The following is a 24,000-nucleotide window of genomic DNA, read 5'->3' as shown; positions in this document are numbered from 1 at the left end:
CCTAGCAACACACCAGTCCCCACCCGCCCTCCGCTCTTCCTCCCAGAAGCTTTGGCTGCCTGCCATCTCGCTCTCCTCAGCTCCCCATTTCTGATTCTAGAAATGCACTTTTTTTTTTTCGGTTGGAAAAAACCCCCTAAATCTCTCTCTCTCTCTCCATATATTTTTGATATATGTGCATATGTATATTATCATCTATGTCTGTATCTAAATCTCGGGCAAATCCAAGTTCGCACTGCTGGTATCGGTAGGGAGGAGTGGTGGTGGGGTGTCGGGGGGGCAGTAATTTTGCCTAAAGGAGCTGACACTCTCCTGCCTCTCTCTGTTCATTGAGCTCTCTTTAAGTACCGTCGCTGCACCATCTCCAACTTTTGGGGGACCCACCCAGTGGTTTTCGGGCTGAAAAGCTCTAGCCAGGAGAGCCCACTCCCATCCCATCCGTCCGGGAGGAAGGCGTCAACTCCGGCCACCGGTCAAGGGCAGCCATCCAGCGACTACACTGGGTTAGGCACCTGCTTTAGGCGGGTGAAGTCTTCCAGAGGGATGGGGATGGGGATGGGGGAGGGAGAGGAAGGCTGCTCCGTGTTGGTCCAAAGGCACCTTGAAGGTGGGGGCTGAGGAAGGGGCTGCAGAGAAGTCTAAAAGGCATCTTGCTTGGGACAAAAGCATGTGTGTGTGTGTGTGTGTGTGTGTGTGTGTGTGTGTGTGTGTGTGAGCGTGTGAGCGTGTGTTGGGTTGAAGTGTAAAGTTGGATGTGCCCATTTGCTCTCCCAGCAGCTGTGCGCGCGGGAACCCTCCACACCAACCACATCACACCAACCATACGGTTGGGCAGATAAAAATGGGGCCAGAATGCGGCTGAGCGATAGCTTGCATGCTTTCGATGTGACCGGATTGTTACCCAGAGCGCTCGCTTCCAAGCCAGGAAATCGATTCATACCCCTCTCCCCCTCCGCGCCCCGTGGATTTCCAAATCCACATCCCACAAGATGAAGGCGAGGGGGACCGCCTTTGAAAAGTGGCTCTTAATAAAAATAACTTCACAAACCGGCCTATGGGGCCTCCAGGGCCTGCACGTTGCTCTCTCTCCCTTTTTTCAGGCTGCAATCTGGAGAAAGACTACCTCTTGCAAAGCTGGAGGGACGGCCTCCTGCGACAGGCAAAACCTGCAGGGTTTGTGGGCATCCAGGTCGAACCCAGGAAAGGTCTCCTGCCTCTTCTCAAGCGCCAACGCACTCCTTTCTTACGTGACAGTGTCTGTAGTGTGCAGTTAAGAAAACTCATGTTGGGGTGCTCGTAATGGAAGGGGATAGGAGGTAAGAAAAGCATTGTCCCAGTAATAAAATACTACACAGAATAAATATTATTTAGCAAAGCCTGAACCCCTTCGGGAGAGGACCGGTAACGACGTCTCAGAACCCAGACTCTTGTGTAGAGTTCATTAAACTTTTGCTAAAAATTTAAGATCAAGTAACTTTCCAAAAGGAAACCCAGTCTAAGGGGCGCAGAGCTGTTCTGATTGAAAAGCAGAGCTCTGTCAACCTTTTAAACCCTGGACTCCTGGCACCAAGACTTTGGGGGCGGGGCAACCCGGAGGTGGGGCTACTTGGAGGCGGAGGGGAGGCTCCGGGAGCTTGGCTTTTCCGTCTCCGCCCCCTTGATTTTGCATTCTGCGTTTCCAGGGCCCCTCTTCCATTTACACCACGCCCACTTGTGATCTGGTTTGAGAGCTTGAGGGGCAACGCGGGAGAGTGGGCGATTAGCACTGGCGGGGAAGCTGTGATGTCTGAATTTCATGCCTCTTCTGGCTTCCCAACCCTGTATCCACCTTTCTTCCTAGGTAAAATCTGAATTGGGGCACGGGAAAAGGAGTTAGATTCGGGGACGAACACCAGCCCTGGAACACCAAACCCTTCCTTCTTATCCCTTTCCGTCACTCCCGCCCTCCCCCACTTACCGCCTCCCCACCTTCCCGCCGCCTCTGAGCTTGGCTAAAGTAATCTTTCCCTTCCAGGGAGGAAAAACGGTATTTTGCATTTCAGTATGTTGTATAATTGACCACAGTCAATCCGATCAAGTCAAGAGCAATGGGTGTGCACGTGGGAGGGGCATCGAAGTCCCCACCCAAAAGGCATTAGCTACGAAGGGTGCGTGCGTGCGTGTGTTATGTGTGCATGTGAGTGTGCGTGTGTGTCTGGTGGGGTAGGAGAATAGAAACGTCAAGGAGGGACTGCGGGGGTGGGTAGGGGGCTGGGAAGGACAAAGGTGGAATTACCACAGAAGACCGGTGACGCCTCTCTCTCTCCGGGTCCCCAGTTAAAGCAATATTTTAACAAAAGACATTATTTTTTTTCAAGTTCAGGAAAAAAAAAACAAACAAACCCAGCAAACCCACCCCACAACATATTGGGTAGATGGGGGTGGTGGAGGGGGAGTTAATAATGTAAGGTGTACATTTTCGGACTGGAGATTGAGTACCTGGGGATTTGGACCTGGAGACTGAATAGGATTTTAGAGTCAGTGTTTAGTCGAGGGAGGAGGGGTGGGGTGGAGGAGGTGTGGGCAGGAGCGAGGAAAAGAAGCGAAAACAGGGAGAGCCTCGGCTAGACAGTAACCCGGGTAGCAGGATCGGCCAGGGTTCCAGTCCCGAGGGGCAAGGACCCTCCCCGCCCTCCTCCCGGGCTGCACCCAGGCTCTAAGCCACTTGCTGGGCAGAGCGCGCCGGGCCAGCCTGTGCCGTGTCCCCCGCCCGTGCGCCGTATAGCTGCCTGGCACACTGAGCGTGCTCACCGATCTTGGCTTGCTCGCGGTAGCTCTTTTCGTTGAGGCAAACCCCGCGGCCGTGCAGCAGGGCATGCAGCGGCTTCTCCTCGTCCTGCCGGGGGAGGCAGCGCAGCCCCTGGGCGCAGCGCTCAGTATAGACGCCGCACGACTGCCCCTCGGCCAGGGCGCAGGTCATGCAGCAGCCGCAGCCCGGCTCCTTGACCAGCTCACAGCCCAGGGGGCTGGGGGGGCACATGGAGAGGGCTTTCTCGTCGCAGGGCTCACAGTGCACGAAGGAGCCCAGGCCCTGGGCCGGTCCCGCACAGGCGGCCAGAAGCAGGAGGACCGCGGTGAGCACCATCTTCTCCGAGTCTCCCCCTTTACCTGGGGCGGGGCAGGAGCGCGAGAATGAAGGGAGAAGGGGGCCAAGAGGGCGCGCGGAGAATTGTTTTTTCTTTTTAAAATTTCTGGCAGGTAGAGCAGGTGGCCTCCGCCAGACAACTGCAAAATGTAGGGAGCGATGGAGGGCTGGGGTGCCTGCAAGCAAGTCTCAGTCGCAAAGATTACGGACTTGCAACAGGTAGGGGAAAAAAGAGCAGCGCCAGGTGCACGCAGAGGGATCGGAGGCGGGAGAAACAACCCCTCCCCAAGCCTGACCTGGTCAGAATTGCGGGGCGGGGGCCAAAAATTATTCACCCCAAAACCACCACCGGAATAATGAGATCGGAGGCTGTGGAGGAGGGGGTGCAGGGGGAGAAAAACAGATTCGTCTTCAAAATTTTTGTTTAAAGTCTCAGAGTACACCCGGCTCCTTTCTAACCCTCAGCTGCCAGCGGCGCGCGGCTGCCCCGGAACAGGTAAAAGGCGGAGGCTGCAGCCGCGAGGGTGGGGGGAAAATGTGGAAATAGAGAAAAAACAAAACAAAACAAAACAAAACCAAATCCAAGCCCCTAACACCTCTTTTCTCCCACTCTGCCAGCACCTCTTCGAAATTCGCAGGTTCTGCGTGAAGCCCGAAGCAGGGTGCAAACGGAGGAGGGGGTGATGAAAAGGAGGAAAAAAAGAAAAGAAACAAACAAAAAAAGAGAGGAAAAAACCCACAACACCGCTTTGCAGCTCTTTCCTAGCTCTTTCCCCCGGCAGAAGTTTCCAAAGAGACTACGGGCTCCGGCCGAGCAGGCGCTTTTAAATAGACGGCCCCTGGCTGCCAGCCAGTTTGTAGCTGCAATTTGAGCTCCCCAACACCCAACCCAGGCAAGGATGCCAAGGAGTACAAACTCACACGGGGTGGGGGTGGGGAGAGGCCTTCTAGACACACGGGGGCTCCCCTTCGCCGCCCGAACAGCGCCCTCCTCTCCCGGAGTGGAGAAAGGGCCGCGGGGGACGGGGCTCGGGCTGCCCAGAGCGGGCAGGAGGCGCGGGCGCGGGGCGGGGGGGCGAGTGTATGAGAGTTCTTCGCAGCACGGTGGATACAACACGGAGTAACTCGTCTCCCGGTCCCTCCCACCCCTTAACTAGCCAAGGCCCAAGCTGGAGGCAGAAGTATTTTCTTATTAGCCAACTGGATACATACAGTGCCCAAGAAATCCTTCCTTAGCTTTGGGAAATGGCTGGCTGCTGGTTTTTGAGTGACCCAGTAAGGTGTGTGTGTGTGTGTGTGTGGTGTGTGTGTACTTGCTCGAAGGGACATTCATAGCAGCAGCATTGTAGGCAGCAGTGAGTTACAGAGGCTGGCACTGTGGAGGAAAGCTAGGTCTGAAAATCTTGCCTGGAGGCCTGAAGTGTCCTGGTGTGGGGTTGTCAGAGGGAAGGTAGGCAAAGTGGAGCCATCCTTCCCCTCCAGGTTCTTTGAAAGGGGTATTTCCATTGGGCAGGGCCGCATCCCTGGAGGGACTGGGTGACAGACCAGAGGGACCCCCTGTTATGAGGGACACTGGTGCCAGCAGGCAGAGCCCAGGAATCGGAGCTGACGTCACCACAGGACTTGCTGATCCCGACCAGGAACACTGTTATCCCTTTTGGAACCTCATGTGATCTATGGGGACCCTAAGGACCCTTGTTTCCTAAGTAAAACGAGAGAGCTGAAGTCTTCAAAGAATGAAGGTGGGGCTTGTCGTTTTCTCCTGCACTTGGCACGGGTGGGTCGTACACTTCAGAGCCAGATCAGAGAGAGCTGGGCAGCTGTTGCTGCCCCACTTGGGGGGACTTGTGGTGGGACTGTCACCCCTTTACATTTCTCTTCGTCCCTCTGGAAGTGCTCTAACTTCCCTTTGGAGAAGGGGCTGCATTTCATGAAGTTTGCCACTAGACTGCACCCTCATCTATGATAAGAATTCCTTCTGTAGGGCTGCTTTGAAGAAAATATTTCTCTTTTGCCAGTTTGGTTCAGAAGCATCTCGCTCTATGCTGTTAACACCCCCAGATCCTGATCTCTCTTCCCACTTATCTACTTGCCGAAAGGCACGTTTAAAAGTCAAGGCAAAAGTTTAAAGTTGTGCTTTTGTTCGTATTGCCAGAGGGGCTTTAGGTGTTGGCTGAGAGAGGAGGAGCTGTGTGTAATGATTTAAAAAAAAAAGCAAGGCTCGTTAACATTGCTTCTCCTCTGTGTCTGGAGGCTCGGTAAGGTAGGCACAAAATTAATATTCAAAACTCTGGTTGGAATATTTGAAGAGTGAGGGAGATCACGTATTACCTTCCCCTTTGTGTCAAGTGCGGACAGCGTGGCGTGTCCCCGCTCCTATTTCTGCAGCGACTCCGCAGCAAAGCCGGCTAAGGCACAGTGGTAGCATTTCAGATGAATGGGGAGATTGTGGCGCTCCTTCCAGAGAAACATGAGTTGCCTAGTTCCAGCCACCCTCTATTCTGAGGGAGACGGCCTCAGTGACATGTCTTTTTCTCTAGCCGACTTCCAGTGGCTGGAAAATAAAATGTGTGAAGACGGGTAAAAGGGAGAGGGGGATGATTCATAGAGAAGACGAAAAGGGTAGAGAGAAAGGAAGCCAGAGCTGGTCCATGGGGTCTGGCGTCAGGGAGCCAGGGAGAGGGGGTACTCTGTAAGTCTGTAGACATTAAGTGACCGTCTATTTCCACTTACAGACGGGCTTATGTCATGAGGGGTTGAGAGTTGGCTGATGAGACAGAAGCTGCTGTCCAAGGAACCCTCAGGTAGGCTCCCTGCGAGGGCTTAAGAGACAAAGAACGCTCAGTAGCCTGGGATTGTCTGTGGTAATTCGGTCCCAAGATGGGATCCTGGCTGGATGGGTTTGCCCCTAAGAGCCCATAATTAACGTCTGACAGCAGAGTGGGAAGGTCTGCTCCAGGATGTTGGATTATGGAGGATGCCTAGGAGCCTTTCTTTATTCCATTTCCCCCTCCCCTCTGTTCTGAAGCCCTAGATCTGTTCACAGTCACCTTTAGAAGATTGCTTCCGGAAAAAAAGTAGTTTGCATCAGTGAATTTAGTTTGGGGGCTGAGGGGTGGCTCATTTATGCCTGCCAGAGTCAAACGTCAGAGGCTGGGGTCTCTTCCCTCTTTCTCTGCCACAAGTTTCCCAACTCCCCTTCCTAACTCTGGCATATTCCAGCTTTGATGCCTTTCAACCACATCTTTCTTGGAGGAGTAAGAAGTTAAATATCATCCACTTGTGTCCAATTCCCCAGAGATCACCCTTTAGCATTCCTTTAAAAGATTAACTGCATATTTCAAGAAATGCAACCCAGTAAAAGATTTGTGCTTTTATATGGACAACTTTTCCAAGGGTACATAGCATTTGTGTTTTATAAAGCGTGAGTCCTTTCCTCTGGTCATTTTCCATGAGTTTCTAAGTGGTTTTTGAGGCCAGGATGATGCCTGATGTGAGAAAGTGAGGCTTTTAATGAGACATAAGATATCATGGATTCCTCTGGTTGGGGAGGAAGAATGTCAGCTAAGGGTCTTGCCTTCATTCACTCCTATGAATGGCTATCCCCACTGCTCTAGACAGATTTGCCTAAACTGTTCTCCACAGTGAGTTATTATTCCATTATAAAGCCCTTTTGAGATTGACCAATCCCTTTCCCAAAGGAAAATACCCTTTCACATTGAGCATTCTAATGCTACCATCTCACCCTGGCCCAAATCTAAGGTACGGTGACCCTTAAGAAATAAAGTACCCAATCGCTCAGGTCCCCCAGCCAAGATTAGGGAAATCCAGCAAGATTGAGGTCTGTGCAGAAGAGCCTTTTAAGGCAGCTTTGTTGTAGTGATGCGGCTGAAGGCTAGGTGGCAGAATAGATACATCATTTAAAACACGCCTCCTTTAGAGAAGGGAAAAGAAGCTGACACTGGTGAAAGTCTGACAATGGGGGTGGGGGGACGTTGGAAGCAAAAGCACGGACGGACGGCCACTTCGACGCCCACTGGGTGCACTGTGCACCGTCCCGGCCTTGGCACTGCCCTTTGCTATGACAGCACCAGTCCAGCTGGAGGTGGGAGACCCTCCAAGTCCCCCCTGTGGCTATATGCATGATCCTTTCCCTTGGAGCCTAGGAAGGGCCAGGTCAGAACTTGATTACTTGGGGTTCATCAAAGGATGCCCTAAAGCTTCTCTGGTGAATAATTATAATATGGTCTTCAGCCAAAGTGCATAAAAATGTCCTTTTTTTTTTTTTTTTTTACATTTTAAAATGTTAATTATGGTATATTTCAAACATTAAAAGCAGATATCTACCCACCACACACATTTACCACACTAAGATTTCACCATCTTGTTTGAGGTTTTGTTAAAAAGAAATAACAATGTTACAGAGAACAGCTCACCTCCTGCTGCAGCCCATGCCTGTCTTCCCTCTGCAGAGGTAGCCATCCTCCTGAAATAGCTTTGTATCCTTTCCGCACAATGTTTTTCTAGGCTTTTTAGCAAGTTTCTTATAGAACAGAGTTAGAACGATTTTGAGGGTGAACCCATGTGCCCCTTTAGAGCTCATTTTGTAGCAGGGCTTGCTATGGTGGCCATTTAACTAGCGTCTAAATAGACCCAAGGCTGACTTTTGGAGCCAACTACAGCTCAGAATGATTTATATTTCTATGTGAGCAACATATAAATTGATAGTTTTAAGAATTCATGTTTAGGAGGCTTCTGGAGCCATTCCAGAAATACATGGCAGAATAGGGAGGGCTCCATGAATACAGTTTCTGGTTGGAGGCCTCCTGTCTTTTTGGGTCATGGGACCTCTTATGTTCCGACAACAGGCAGGCCCAGGGCTGTGTTTGAGTTCTGGAAAAAATGAGATTAACCAGGAAAAGTGATCTGTTGTGAGTCAGAAGACAGTGTGGATAGATCCAAATCTAGGAGGGATAGCGATGGACCAGGTAGGGAAGCTGGAATCACATGGGATAAGAGGAAATAGAAAGCATTACCTGCTTGAAGCAGGTTTGATGTAATGCATTTGAGTCATGAAAAGGCCAAATAAGATCATGGTGTGCAGTTGGAATAGGTTTCAACACAGTGCAAGAGGGAAAAACAGTAAGAGCTAGCTTACCACCATTAGCTCATAGGACACATTTATATGAATTAGGAAAAGATGCCCCTCCCTAAGATACCTTACTTCTGTTTGTCAGAAAATTGTTATAACATACAGATTTTATTAGAAAAAAAGAAACTTTACTACCCCTTCCAGGAAACCGTCATAATGAGTGTATATATCTGTGATGTCTGCTGTGTGGCTTGTGCCACTTAGATGGGTCTCTTATCATGCAGTGCACAATGTGCACAGCTGTATGCGGTGGCACTGTTTGGAAGAGTTGAGCCTGGTTACCAAACCATCAGGAAGCACTGCATTTCTACTAGTGTGGGAAGGATCTGTCCAGTGACATGGCTTGATCCATTACCAGGGTTGAAGGATGGGCGTGAACCCCTTCAGGGCAGCTAACTCTGGCCGTGTTCTCAGCTGGGCCAATCTACACCTTTGTTCCATTACTTAGAGAAACCATGCTTTTCCATGTCCCCATGGCTTTGCACAAATTGTCTGTTCTTTTAAAAAAAAAATTAATTAAATTTTGGCTGCGTTGGGTCTTCATTGCTGCACGCAGGTTTTCTCTAGTTGCGGCGAGCAGGGGCTACTCTTCGTCATGGTGCGCAGACTTCTCATTGCAGTGGCTTCTCTTGTTGCAGAGCACGGGCTCTACGTGCGTGGGCTTCAGTAGTTGTGGCACGTGGGCTCAGTAGCTGTGGTATGTGGGCTCAGTAGTTGTGGTGCATGGGCTTAGCTGCTCCACGGCATGTGGGATCTTCCCGGACCAGGGATTGAACCCATGTCCCCTGCATTGGCAGGCCGATTCTTAACCACTGAGCCACTAGGGAAGTCCCCAAACTGTCTATTCTGACAAGAATGCCTTTCCCTCTCTGTGCTGACTGGTGAAATCCCAGTCATCACTAAAGACCCGGATGAAATCACACCTCATTTGGAAGGTTTCCCTGACTCCCATGTGTAATTTCCTAAGGGCATCTAGCTGAGTAGCACCATTTATCCCATGAGGTCCTCTGTGTCCTCATCAGTAAAATGGAGGAATAATATTGCTCATCCCCTAGGGTTGTTGTGAGCCTTCAATGAGACAGTCTATGTGAACCTCACTAGTGCTTAATTAATATTACCTGTTGTAGCCCTATCTGCCCATTAGACTGAATGTCTTGAAGGACCTGAGGTCTTACTCATCTTGACATCTTTTGAATAATTTATAAATAAATTTATTTATTTTATTTTTGGCTGCGCAGGGTCTTCATTGCCGCATGTGGGCTTTCTCTAGTTGTGGCGAGCGGGGGATATTCTTTGTTGCGGTGCACGGGCTCTATGCACACAGGCTTCAGTAGTTGCGGTGCACAGTCTCAGCAGTTGTGGCGCATGGGCTTAGTGGCTCTGCGGCATGTGGGATCTTCTTGGACCAGGGATCGAACCCCTGTTCTCTGCAATGGCAGGTGGATTCTTAACCACTGCGCCACCAGGGAAGTCCCTCATCTTGATATCTTATTTCTGCTTTTTCTTCTTCCTTCCCTACCTCTTAGCCATAAGCCCCTAGTACAGTTCCTAGCACAGAGGGCACTGAATAAATTATTTTTGAATGAAAAACATTTACCACCCCCTAATTATTCCAACATCTTCCTAAACAATGAGTTTTGTCTCTTCATCATTCTGATTGTTTTACTATCCATGATGATGTGTTTCTACTTTGTACCTTTATATTCTAGTCTGGTCAATGCTTTGTGTCTTAAATGTGAGTAATTTATGAACTCTTTAAAAATTCCAGTAAATTCCAGTATACTCCTATTGTTGGACTTAAAATATGTTAATTGTAGTGTAACCTGAACATGTACAAACATATAAAGGTATAAGTTCCATACGCTTATCTCACTGTAAAGTCCAACAAATATGTAAGTAAACTCAGTCAAAACTACAAACCCAACAAAATCCAAAATGACAACATTAATTTAGTGTGTTGTTTGATGTTTGGTTGATGTTTTGCTGGAAATAAATCACTACTCACGTTGTGATTATGGTTTAACTGCTACGGTGCAGGGTTTTTGAGCTTGGCATACACAGGCTCGATGTCCTATTTGATGATTTAACTCTCCCACTATTTTTGTTTTTAAGCTACTGTGGAGTCATGGCCTATATAGTGGTTAAAGTCAGCTTGACATACAAAAACTAAGGATAATCAAAATTACCCATGAAAACCCCTTAAGTCACTTGAAAAACAAAACAGTACTGCAAAACCTTCACTTTTATAACAGCGTCAGGACACCCAGCCTTCACTCAGCTCCTATGCATTGTCTCAGGATCAAATCCACATCTGCTTTTTAGCTCATTAGCAAATGACAATCACAATGAAATTACATGAATCCTATACCTTTGAAAATGGAAAATGTCTTCTAGTGCTGGATGCAAGGCTGAGGTAAGGAACTTACACAACTGGGTGATGAGCTTTGGACAAAAACAAATTAAAATAAACAACATGAACAGCCTGTACTATTATGGCTGGTCTGAGTGTGTGTGTGTGTGTGTGTGTGTGTGTGTGTGTGTGTGTGTGGTATATATTGGAGGTCACACACAGAGAGGGCTTGAAGTCAGGGGGGTTGACTACCAGTTTGTTGGTAAATGAGTCGCTACACACAGTGTAAACATCACGACTCACTCGGTCATTCTGCTTGTACAGTCTTAGGTAAAGGCACCAATTCGACCACCAAACATAAAGTGGGGGCATCTTAACCATAAGCCAACCGAAGAGACAACACCTGTTTGGAGCAAGGCTTGAAAGGCCAAGTGGAGAGGTAGGATTTACCGAATTAGGGTAGATTATGGGTGTGGAGGGCAGGCTTCCCTGAGCCCCAAGCTTTGAATACTTCTGTCCTTTTACATTAAAGCAGCTCAACCTTGGGCAAGTTACTTAACCTTACTCTGGTTCCATTTATTCTGTAAAATGGGCTATAGTACCTATCCGTGGTTGTTGTGAGGGTTACAGTAGACAATCTATGTAAATCGCTTGGCGCAGCACCTATTACATTGTGTATTAATTTGCTAGGGCTGCTGTAACAAAGTACCACAAACCGAGAGGCTTAAACAACAGAAATTTCATGTCTCAAGTTTGGAGAGACTAGAAGTCTGAGATCAAGGTGTTGGCAGGGCCATGCTATCTGGAAAACTCTAGGGAAGGATCTGTTCCAAGCCTCTCTCTTAGCTTCTGGGAGTTCCTCGGTTTATGGCGGCATAACTCTGATCTTCACATGCTGTTTCCCTGAGTGTGTGTCTGTGTTCAAAATTTCCCTTTTTTTTTGCATTACGCGGGCCTCTCACTGTTGTGGCCTCTCCTGTTGCGGAGCACAGGCTCTGGATGCGCAGGCTCAGCGGCCACGGCTCACGGGCCCAGCCGCTCCGCGGCATGTGGGATCTTCCCAGACCAGGGCACGAACCCGTGTCTCTCAACCACTGCACCACCAGGGAAGCCCCCAAATTTCCCTTCTTATAAGGACGCCAGTCATAGTCGATTAGGGGCCCAGCTACTGCAGTATGACCTCATCTTAACTAATTATGTCTGCAGAGACTCTACTTCCAAATAAGGGCACATTCTGGGGGTGAGGACTTCAACATGTGAATTTTGTGGGGATGCAATTCCATCTACAACACATAGTGAACACTCCAGTGGTGGTTATTATTATTCACAATGCCTTCTTCAATCACCTTTCCATGGTGTAGTTTTATAGTCAGAATGTTCAGATCTTCGTTTGTATTCTCATTGTCTTTCCTGTGGCCTGTTTATGTCTAGAAAGTACCCCAAGAGCAAGGCCATTGGGCTGTTGTGTTCACCATCGTGTTGCTGGGTGCCTGGAACAGCGATGGGTGCATAGCAGACACTCAGTGAAGGTTTGTGGATAAATAAATAATGTCTGTTTCTTTCGCATTTTTTTTCTTTTTTTGATTTCTCAGTTAGCCCAGACTCTCTCTCTAGTTATCTTTTCTCGATTGCCAAAGTATTAAAGGCAAAAGAAATGAAACCAAACAAATTTTAATTTCCTTTTTGTTGATAGTTATTAAATCCTCCCTAATCCCTTGCTCTCTGCAGCCAGTTAGAAACCCAGCCAGATGGCAAAGGGCAGTTGGGGTGCTGGTGGGGGAGGGGTGCAGGTGCCTGTGTTGGAGCCAGCTAGAGTCCACTCGGAGCACTTCCTGGGACTTAATGTTGGCCAGGTCTAAGACTTGGGAATGAAGGGGACCCAACTCTACCCTGAGAGTCTGGGAAGGAACCAGGGAGGTCAATATTGGCTCTAGAGGTTGAAAGTCAATGTCTACACCAGGAGCCACAGGCCAGAAAGGTACAGGGGCTTTACTTGGTCTTCAGAAAGATGCATGCTCCCTTTGTTTGGTGCAATGACTCCCTGGTCCACAAACCACCAGCACAGGCCCCAAAGATGTGACCACCTGTGTCAGACGGTTCCCTGGTCTGAAAACCAGGAGTTCTATAAATCTTGAACTCAGGCAGGAGCTGGTGTGTCAAGTACGGGGAGACAATGCTCTGTATTCTAGAGACCCAGAGGTGAGTTGTCATGGGATAAAAAGAAGTGACTGAAAACTAAAAACACACTAATAATTTACTGATTGACTGGTACCATCTATGCGTATACGTATCTATCCATCTACTTAGCTATTTTCTCACAGCTGTAGAACAGATGTCACAAATGTACATAGCCCTGATAAGTCACAGGATGCAGGCTGGGTGGGGACTGGGAAGAAACATGGGTTCAAGAGGGGATGTTACAATTCACTTTCAGACTATTGTTACCATTTGGGACTATGAAAACAGCATTGCCCCACCCTACTCTGACCTTTTGTTTTTTCCCCAAAGGTTTAATTGGATGTTTAACTTTATTACAAAACCCTTTTAATTTTTATTGTGGAGACTCTCAAGCATACAAAAAGTAGACAGAATAGTATAACAAATCCCCACGAGTCCATCCTTCAGCCGGAAACAACCATTATTCCGTGGCCATCCTGCCCTCTATACACAGCTCTCTTCACTTCGTCCATTTCCATAGACTGAATTTTGAAACATATGGAAAACATAACTCTTCAGCTTCAGGTTCACAATTATGTTTATGGAGCCTCTTTCTTTTCTTTTTTAAAATAAATTTATTTATTTATTTATTTTTGGCTGCGTTTGGGTCTTCGTTGCTGTGCACAGGCTTTCTCTAGTTGTGGTGAGTGGGGGTTACTCTTTGTTGTGGTGCGTGGGCTTCCCATTGTGGTGGCTTCTCTTTGTTGTGGAGCACGGGCTCTAGGCATGCAGAATTCAGTAGTTGTGGTGCTTGGGCTCAGTAGTTGTGGCTCGCGAGCTCTAGAGCTCAGGCTCAGTAGTTGTGGCGCTCAGGCTTAGTTGCTTCATGGCACGTGGGATCTTCCTGGACCCGTGTCCCCTGCACTGGCAGGAGGATTCTTAACCACTGCACCACCAGGGAAGTCCTGGAGCTTCTTTCTTCTTGCACCCTGAAAATTCACCCAAACATTTCCAAATAGTAAGTAGGGAGATAGATGATTTCCTTCTATATTATAGAGGAGGAAATTGATGCCCAGTAAAATAATGTTTGAGGAAAGTGTGTCAGTGGAGGATAAATGACTTTGAGGTTCCAGACTTTGGACATCTGAGAGGATGGTGGGGGAAGCTGATGATCTGGGCAGAGGAAGCACTGAAAAGAGGTGGAGAATGAGGTGGAGAGGGTACATCCAGTGAAGCTGCCCTGAGCACAGAGAAGACAGCAGGTCTGGAAAGAGCAGAGCTGGTGAGAGAGACCTGGGGGTCATCCACAAAAATGTGGCAGTATGAACATGAATGCCCAGAGGGGAAAGCACTGGGCAGAGAAGAGCACCTCGTTCTGAGCTTAGGAGGAGAAGTCAAGTTATTGCCAGGAACCTAGTTATTACTGTTTCCCGGGAAGGCAGAGAAGTGGTGCTGGGAGGGAGAAGTGCTGGAGGGCACCTGTTTGACTTGAACTTGGTGAAGGAAATCAAGAACTGGTCATCATGAGAAGGTGGGAGGAGATTGGGACATGTGGAGAGACATGAGCATTTGGAACAGCTGGGATGGACTGGGTGGGAGAGAGGACTCCTGGGAAACTCATAGGAGGAAGTGACTGCCTGCTTACCCAGAAGGGAAACCTCTCTACCCGCACCAAAAGTTATCTGTTCCAGGAGAGAGAGAGAGAGAGAGAGAGAGCGAGAGAGTACCTCTGCTGGTTTGAGTTTCAAACTTCAGGGAACATCTAGAGCCTCTTTTAAAAGCCACATCATTAGGTCTGGCCTACCCAGGAAAATCTACCTTTTGATGGACTCAAAGTCAACTGCAAATTAATTGAATCTGCAAGGTCTCTTCACCTTTGCCATATAAGGTAACATAATCACAGGAGTTGATATTCTATCATGATGGTTAAGAGCAAGTGGTTAAAAGCAAGTTACATGTCCCACCAACATCCAAGGGAAAGGGATTATAGAAGAGTGTGGGTCACTGGGGGTCATTTTAGAATACTGCCTACCCCAGTGCTTGACAGGTTCCCCACCAGTACAATAATAGGACTCTGAGTCCTTGGAGCAGTGCTAAATCTCGTGTATAGATCTAATCGTCAAGAGAGAATAGACTTAAGAGAGGAAGAAATATTAAGTTGCCTTCAAGCTTCTCAAGTTCTGTAGTGTTTCAAAAAAGTCAGAGGAGGATACCAGCATATGAACTCAAGTCAACAGACGTTTAATGAGAGCACTTTAGCACCAGGCACTGTCTTTCATTTTGTGTTACCAGGGACACAAAGATGAGTGTGTTTCTTGATTGCAGAAATGTTTACAGTTTTCTATGAGATCAGACACATATACTGAATACAAAGTAGCCTAAAGGAAATATCTTATGAGATGTAGGCAGCCAGCCTGGGAGCCATAAGACCCATACTCAGGGGTATCCCTATAGTACACACACCTTGATAGATGTCCTATGGCTTCCGGTCACTTAAGTACCTCCTTTTATTTCTGATTGCCATACGGAGCATGACCAACTCCAGGGAAGAACATACAGACTCTGTTATTGCTAGGCTGTGCTTCAGCATTGGCTGACATCTGGTCAACCCCACAATAATAAAGCTGCACAGCCCCTCATTGCAAAAGAGGATGACAGCTCTGGTGAAAAATTGGGTTTTCCAGTTCTAACTTCCAGGGGTTATTCAAAGTGTCAGGGATATGAGAGGAAGGGAAGACATTCAAAAAACTGACGAGGAGTGTTTGGGCTGGGAGTGGAATCTGCTCCCTTCCTGAGTCTGGCCCATCTCACCCCCAAGTCTTTGAAGTGTGTTACCTGGACAGTGAGCTAAGCCATGCTTGGCAGGAGGGGGAGGGAGGCTGTGTGGTCTGGTAAAGAGCAGAGCAAGGGGCAGAGGGATGGAGCTTGGGTCTGTGGCTGTGGCTCACACCACCTCTCATGCCAGGCATTTCACCATTCAGTCCAGCTGGAAAATGAGGAAAAGACCCAAGTCGGGATTTCACTGAGAAATCCAGATGCCTTTCACAAGAATAAACAAGGCTGTGTTTCTCCCTCTCTGGTCTCTGTTGCTGTGTGAGTGTGTGATTGTGTCTGTTTCTGGGGCTTTAGGGGTGTGTGTGTGTGTGTGTGTGTGTGTGTGTGTGTGTGTGTGTGTGTGTTTTAGCTGTGATCATTTCTCTCTGTTCCCTGTCCTCTTACTTTCTCTGTGGACCAGCTTCAGGATGTGATTTTGGGCTCCACTTCTGTCACTGTCTTCAAGTATGACTGGGCCGAGCCACAGTGCCCCTCACCCCCCTACGCCTCTCTTTAGCTTACTTTCTGGCTCAAGTGAGGTTTGCGTTTCTGCTGCATCTTCTGAGTGGTATGTCTCAGCAAGCCTCTGCCCCTCATCTTGACAATGGAAATGTTGAGGATCGGGGTAGTAGAAAAAGCTCTTGACCTGGCAAAGGCCTTGCAGGGCCCTGGTTCTGTCTGTTGCTGGAGCAACGGCAGGGATTTTTTTTTTTTTTTTTTTTTTTTAAATAGGCACTTCTGGTACAGGGACAAAGAAAAACAAAAACAAAATAAATCACTCCTTTAAAGTGAACCCTTTTCTATGACCTTGGATTTCATTTTCTCTGCCCCCCACCCCTGCCCAGAGTCCTCAGATGGGCCAGACTTCTTCCACATTTCTACCATTTCATCCTTCCCATTTACTCAGGAAAAGCAAATCCATTTCTCCTTCCTCTGGCCTTCCTCCCTTCTCATTCTTCTTCATTTAGGGTGCTTTGGGGAGTAGATTGCCTTTTACTGTGTGCATTTAATTTGACTCCATTTAGAGAGGGAGAACCTTATTTGGTGGCTGCTGCATCTGAAAACATACTGGTTAGGAGTCATACAGACCTGAGTTGAAGCATTCAGCTGAGTGACCCTGGTGAGTTACCTTTCTGTAGCTCTGCTTTAGTTTTCCTAACCTATAAAATGGAAATAAGCCCACTGTGCAGGATGGGAATACTAAACAGGAAAACATATGTAAAATTCTTAGCGCTCTGTCCACTAAATGGATGGGCTTTGACCTTCATACTTGTTGTGGGTAGTGGACACACAGTAGCGCACACATCTTTTAAAGATGCCTTCCCTTCTCAATGTATCCCTCCTTCCCTTTTTATTAGGCTTGATGACGATTGCCCTGCCCCTGCTCATAGCCAAGCTCAGTGCCTTGAACCCTCTCTGCCAATCAGAGTGATTGGCTCCAGGGAAGACACCTGACCCTGTCACAGCTCACTCATGGGTGAGGCTGGGCCAATTAGATTCTCCCTTTCATAAATGTGAATGAAAAGCACAGAAGGAAGGACCAGTTGGTGGTGGTCATGGGAGCTGAGAAGTCTTAGAAGACTGAGGTAATAGGAGAACAAGATGAATGAACACATACTCAGCAGCAAATGGCCCTAATTCACAAAGGCTTTTGGCTTTCTTGTTCCACGGTCTTATGATTGTCCTCACAATCCCATGACATTCCTCCTACCCTTTCAACAACCACTTTCTTCCCTTGATTAGTTGAAGAGGGTTTTGGCTTTTTGCAACCAAAAGAGCTTTTTAAAAAATTTTTATTTTTTTTAACATCTTTATTGGAGTATAATTGCTTTACAATGTTGTGTTAGTTTCTGCTGTATAACAAAGTGAATCAGCCGTACATATAAATATATCCCCATATCCCCTCCCTCTTGCGTCTCCCTCCCACCCTCCCTATCCCACCCCTCTAGGTGGTCACAAAGCACCGAGCTGATCTCCCTGTGCTATGCGGCTGCTTCCCACTAGCTATTGGTTTTACATTTGGTAGTGTATATACGTCCCCAAAGAGCTTTTATTAAAACATCTTCATCGATTTTCTGATTTGGGGTGGTGCTGGGCTGTCACTGAAGTCCTCTTCTCCAACTTTGAAGACTGTTGGGATTGTGTGTCTTTATGGAATGTTGACTCTACAAGAGTTTGTGTGATAAGAGTTCATCATCCTGTCAATTTTCATACATAGAAACTTTTCACTCTTAGGAAACTCTTGATGTGCTAAACATTGGTCCTTTTGCTGAAGTTTGGATTCTTCTTTCATAATTCTTTCTATTCCCTCTGGGATCCTTGTAGCGCTACCTATTTTTCTCCAAATTATTTGGGTTCCAGGACACTGGAGATCTTCTTTTCTGCATCCCAAAGAGTTGGAGTTTCTCAGCAGAGAGATCCTGGAAATACAAAATCTGTTTTTAAAGTCTTAAACCATATATTACCCTTGAAAGATGCTTGCTATTTCAGATCTTGATGCTGTGCCTCTGAAAATTCATCATATGTTCACAGACACATTTCTTTGATCCTCCTGACAATATCTGGCTGGTTAAGTGAACCCATTCTACCAACCTGGACATAGAAGCTCAGAGGAAGTCTGGTTGACAGTAGGGGGTCTTTGAAGCACATCAGCTTTGGAAACCTGGGTAGAATGCCTCCTTTCCCACTATCTCAGGCTCACTGCCAAACTTCCAACTACAATCCTGAGCCTTGGGCAGAGCTCATTTTAGGGGGAATCAAAAACATGAGGGATTCTGTCTACATGTGCCCAATAAGGGAGACTTATCTCCAACAGAGATGTTTCAAGGAACCCTACCAGGGACTTGGGAGATCTTTGCTTTTCTCCACTTGGAGAGAGCTCACCAACTTGGAGGATATACAGCTCTCTAGGGAATGAGCAGGGAAGGGACTTATAGATGTCCCGAGACTCTGTCTCCATGGCCGTGGTAGTCTCATGGAGCACAGGGTTGGGGGACATGCATAACAGGCACAAAGCACACCTCTAGTCCTTTAACACCAGATCTGCTAAGATAGCACCGTCACTGTCATGGATGTCTCTGGGATGTTACCTTAGAAAACATCTAAGCTGCTTCTTTGATTTTCTCTAGTACCTGGGAATTAAACTCTTCATATGAGCTAATACTTTCAGCCTTTTCTTAGTCCAAACCAGCACTGTTGTGGAGGGAAAAATTAGAATGAGTGAGCTAATAACCTTTTGGGATACCGTTTGGTGAGTTTGTGCACCCTTACCCCCCCACCTTTAATTACTGACCAGATTCCTGAGTGAGATCAGGAGTAAGGCAAATGGGTGAAGGGCTTGAAAATAGCCTGCTTCTCTCTAGATCCTCAGCCCTGGTTATTTTCAGATGACTGTCTGAAAATTCACAATGGATCAAGGTTCATGTTCATGGTAGAGTGTCTATGTGGGGCTAGGTGAGAGTACTTCTGTGGGGCATCTAGTGGTAGATGCCTTAGGGGTAGGGATGCCAGACAGAGTATAGAATGGCCAGTTAAATTGGAATTTAAATAACAGTGAATACATTCAGTATAAGTATATTCCATGCAATATTTGAGACATACTTAAAATTTATCTGTTGTTTATCTGAAATTCAAATTTCACTGGGTGCCCTATATTTTTATATTTATCTGACAACTCTGCCTGGGGTGAGCACAGTCCCTGGTGACTCCAAGTTTGTGAGAAGGTAATATGTGCATATGTTTGCATGTAGGAGGCATGGGTACCAAAGCAAATAGGAACCGTGTATGTATCTTAGGAGGAAACAATATCTGGGTCAGAGATATTGATTCCAAAATTATTTTTTATTTCCAAACATTTCCCAAGACCTTAGAGATCCTTGGAGAATTCCAAAGGCCCTCCTAAAATTTGTGCGATTGATCGTCCTAAATTAAATAGCCCCATTAAGTCATTTGGAAGAATGAGCTAGCTAAAATTCTAAGAGTATAATGTAGAACTTTCCCCCTTCTTTCTATTATTAGTTTTTTAAATTATTATTTAGGATTTTTCTCATTACACTCCTCTTTCTTCTCTTTGATGACCACTGAGGAGATAAAATATGAAGACAGAAGCTGTAGGAGTTTAGGCGTGGCTGGGGAAAAATAAATCGACTCTTAGAGGTTCCTGCGCAAGAGAGAGGGGCATCCAGAGAGGGCTTTGTGGGTGCGGGGAGAACACGTTCTGGGCCGGGACTCAGGGAAATCTGGCAGCAGATGAATCAGTCCCCGGCAGGGCAAAGGGAGTGGCAAGTGAGGGCTTTTAGCCCCAGGCTAAATCCTGGAGGAGGACGGGAGGGACAGGCAGCTTTACAGGTTGCAACAAACTCCAAAACCTTGCCCAGAGTTCTCTGGTTGCCCTGGAATGGAGGTGTAAGCTCAACTGCCAGTCTGGGGTGTCTGGATCTTTCTGTTCAAGGCAGATTTGACACTACTTGATGCTAGTTGTCAGAGGACTTGACCAGGGTTAAGCAGTGTTAAGTGCAGGGCAGGGGTGAGAGGCAGGCTGGTCCTAAGTTTCCAGCTCTGGCAAGCTCTCCCTGCTCGCCCGGGTAGGACACACACTTTCGAACCAAGTGTTCCTGTGACATCCAGGTGAGCTCCTCTTCTTCTTGACGACCTTCTCTGGGGATACACTAGTTCCAGGTCTGATACCTGGGAGCACACACACACCTTGTCTCAGTGAGTGGCCATCGGCCAATTAGGAGGATGTTCAGCCTCGCTGGTATCTCATTCTCCAGATCCAGACAATACACCTGGCTGCAGATCCTGGAAAACTTGGGCTTGATCAAGCTGGAGACTCAACCTGTTAGCGCAAGTGGGAAATCAGGAGTCCTGCTGGCTTCCCCGTGCCTTCACGTTCCTGGCCAACGTGTGCACCGGCCCATTCTCTGCAGACACTGCCAAAGCATTTCCCTTCTGTGCTGCATCTTTGACTCCCATTTAGCTGAAGGTCACATACAAACTGATATATCCCTTTGGCCTCAATTTCCTCGTGTGTAAAGTGGGTGGCACTTCATCCATCCCTCAGCTTCAAACTAGGACATCCCTTTCTTAAGCTTATGATGCTATGGATTAGATGTGGAGTTAGAATCTCTCTCTCTCGCTCTCTTTTTGTTTTTGATGTTATTTATTTATTTGTTTGTTTATTTATTTATTTATTGGCTGTGTTGGGTCTTCGTTGTTGCATGTGGGCTCTCTCTAGTTGCGGCGAGTGGGGGCTACTCTTTGTTGCGGTGTGTGGGCTTTTCATTGCGGTGGCTTCTCCTGTTGTGGAACACAGGCTCTAGGCACATGGGCTTCAGTAGTTGTGGCGCACAGGCTTAGTTGCTCCGCAGCATGTGGGATCTTCCTGGACCAGGGCTCGGACTCGTGTTCCCTGCATTGGCAGATGGATTCTTGGCCACTGCACCACCAGAGAAGTCCCTCTCTTTTTTAGAGCTATTGTTAGATCTTTATTTTAAATACATTTTTTTCTAAAAATTGAAGTATAATTAATGTAGAATACTATGTAAGTTACAGGTGTACAACCTAGTGATTCACAATTTTTAAAGCTTATACTCCATTTATAGCTTTAGAAAATATTGGCTATATTCCCTATGTTGTACAGTATATCCTTGTAGCTTATTTTGTACATAATAATTTGTACCTCTTAATTCCCTACCCCTATTCTGCCCCTCCCCTCTTCCCTTTCCCCACTGGTAACCGCTAGTTTGTTCTATCTATCTGTGAGTTTGCTTCTCTTTTGTTATATTCACTGGTTTGTTGTGTTTTTTAGATTCCACATGTAAATGATATTGTATGGTATTTGTCTTTTTATGACGTATTTCAATAACATAATACCGTCCAAGTCCATCCATATTGTTGAAAATGGCAAAATTTCATTCTTTTTTATGGCTGAGTAGTAGTATATATATATATACCACATCTTCTTTATTCAGTCATCTGTTGATGGACACTTAGGTTGCTTCCATGGTGTTATAATCTCTTTGTAAAGCCCCTAGAGGTTGGTTGCCCCTAACATTTCCACTTTCTTAACTTTGGAGATTCGTGAAGATCTTGAGATACAATCCTTGGGAATGTCAAGGATTTACTGTACATCAGAATATTGATAGTGTGTTATCTCTGGTTGTTGGGATAATGGATGATCTCAAGTGTCTTCTTTGTACCTTTTGTGTGAGTATGCATTACTTGTACAAGGAGAAATTATCACCTTTAAATGCTGTCTTGAGGAGAAGTCCAGGCTGTTTGCTAACCTTTTTCTGGAAGATGCTGACGGGGGAGCAGTGATTTTGTGTAGACGCTGGGATCTGATTCTGTCACCTCTGGTAGTTCCTTCCAACACCTGAGTCTGTGCTCAGTGGGCCCAGCCAGCTCCTACCTACCTGCAGGAACCTGTTGCCAGGAATGAGAGACAGAGGAAGCAAGGGAGAGAGAATGGAGAAGGGAGATGAACAGGAGAAGGGCAGGAGAGTAGAAAGAGAAAACTGCGCTGTCACGAAAAGCTCAGAACTTCCCTTTCAACCTTTCCCTTGTAATTAGTTGGTGCAGCTGGAGAAGAGCTCTCCGTGAGTTAGAACTTGTTGGGCCCCAGTCCTCAGGACGCTTTTTATTTTATTTTATTATTTTATTTTTTTACATCTTTATTGGAGTATAATTGCTTTACAATGGTGTGCTAGTTTCTGCTTTATAACGAAGTGAATCAGCTGTACATAGACATATGTTCCCACATCCCCTCCCTCTTGCGTCTCCCTCCCACCCTCCCCATCCCACCCCTCCAGGTGGCCACAAAGCACCGAGCTGATCTCCCTGCGCTATGCGGCCGCTTCCCACTAGCTATCTGTTTTACATTTGGGAGTGTATATATGTCCACGCCACTCTCTTTGTTTAAGATTTGCTCAAGTGTTTGGGGAAAGCTTAATTCTCAGATGGTTCCTCCTCCTTCTCTGTCGTTTTATTTTAATTCCCTGCCTGGAGGGGGCTTGTGAAGGGTTGGAAACTTTCTAGTGTCCTGGCCAAGAAGCCTTTTCCTCAGGGCTGGCCTGGAGATGCTGGCAAGAACTTGGTTGAAGCAGGTTTCTCTCCACAGTGATTTGGGGGCTGACTTTGCAAAGGTCTTGAGGGGGAGCAGTGGAGGAGGAGGGAGGGTAGCCAGGGTCCAAGAGGGGCAAGTGAAGTCTGCCTCTTTCCAGGACCCTTGTGATTGCATTTTGGGTCCTCTCAGATAAGCCAGGACAATCTCCGCATCTCAAGATTATTGGCTTCCACCTGTAAAATCCCCTTTGCCATATAAGGGAATGTATTCACAGGATGCAGGGATAAGGAGATGGACATCCCTGGGGGGGTGGGGCATTATTCAGTCTACCGCACGGATGGTTTGTGCTTCTAGAACAGTCCTCCTACCTGCCCGTGCATTATACCAGTAAACAAAACTCCCACTTACCCAACACGGACTCTGGGCTTGGAGCTGGACCAAAAGCTCTGTGAGGAGCACCTTGCTAACTCCCCATAACCCTTTCTGATGCTGGTGCTATTATTTTTATTCTCATTTAACAGTGATGAAACTAAAGCCTGAGATTTCAGTGACTTGCACGAGGTCACACAGGGAGTAAGTCAAGGACCTGAGATTTGAACTCAGGTCTGTTTGGTTCCAAGATTATTCTCTTCCACATCCCACTCTCCTGGGTATGGGAGCCAGCCCCCTAAGAAAGCCCCCATTGGTCCTTGCTCGTTCTCTTATGTAGGCCCCTCCCACATTGTACCGGGATGAAAGAGACCACCATGAAAGTGAGAGTGTGTGTCTTCTGAGGTTAGGGCATCAAAGTCATTGTAGCCGTGCTCTCTCTTGGACACTCACGCTGGGGAACTAGACATCATGCCACAAGTGCTCTCAAGCAGCCCTGTGAAGAGGTCCATATGGTGAGTAACTGAGGGCCCCCGCCACCAGCCTGCACCAAGTTGGCTGCCACATGCCTGAGCCACCTTGGAAGTGGAACTCCCAGCCCCTATCAGGCCCTCAGATGACTGCAGCCCCAGCTGACATCTTGACTGCAACTTCATGAGAGACCCAGAGTTCAAACCTCCCAGCTACGATATTCTCAGAAACTATGAGAAAATAAACTTTTTTTTTAGCTACTACTTGAAGAAATTTGTTACACAGCTACTGATGACTAATACAAGGCCCAAGTTCTAGAAAGGTGGGCAGGGTTTGCTCTGAGCTCTAGCTATGCAAAGGAAGTGCTGGTCAGACCTTGACCCTCTGAAGCCTGTGTTCCTTTCCAGCTGGTTAGTGCCTAGCCCTGGAGTGAAGAACCCAACAATTCCAGGGTATTCTGCATTCCTGAGCCACTTCCCAAAAAGAGCAGAAAGAGT

The 24,000-nt window shown here is 47.2% G+C and overlaps 1 protein-coding gene across 1 annotated transcript in view; it reads right to left on the bottom strand.

Moving 5' to 3' along the window:
- Positions 1-3,901, bottom strand: part of IGFBP5 (insulin like growth factor binding protein 5) — a 17,554-nt gene extending 13,653 nt beyond the window's left edge. Inside the window, exon 1 of the mRNA XM_007456953.1 lies at positions 2,791-3,901. Coding sequence (XP_007457015.1) covers positions 2,791-3,124 — 334 coding nt within the window. The 5' untranslated portion in view covers positions 3,125-3,901. The remainder of the gene's footprint in view (positions 1-2,790) is intronic.
- Between the last annotated feature and the right edge of the window lie 20,099 nt (positions 3,902-24,000).

Source organism: Lipotes vexillifer, unplaced genomic scaffold, assembly GCF_000442215.2.
Source record: "Lipotes vexillifer unplaced genomic scaffold, Lipotes_vexillifer_v1.1 scaffold526, whole genome shotgun sequence".
Lineage (NCBI taxonomy): Eukaryota > Metazoa > Chordata > Mammalia > Artiodactyla > Lipotidae > Lipotes > Lipotes vexillifer.
Note: the sequence above shows the minus strand (reverse complement) of the source record. Positions and strands in the feature narration are given on the sequence as shown.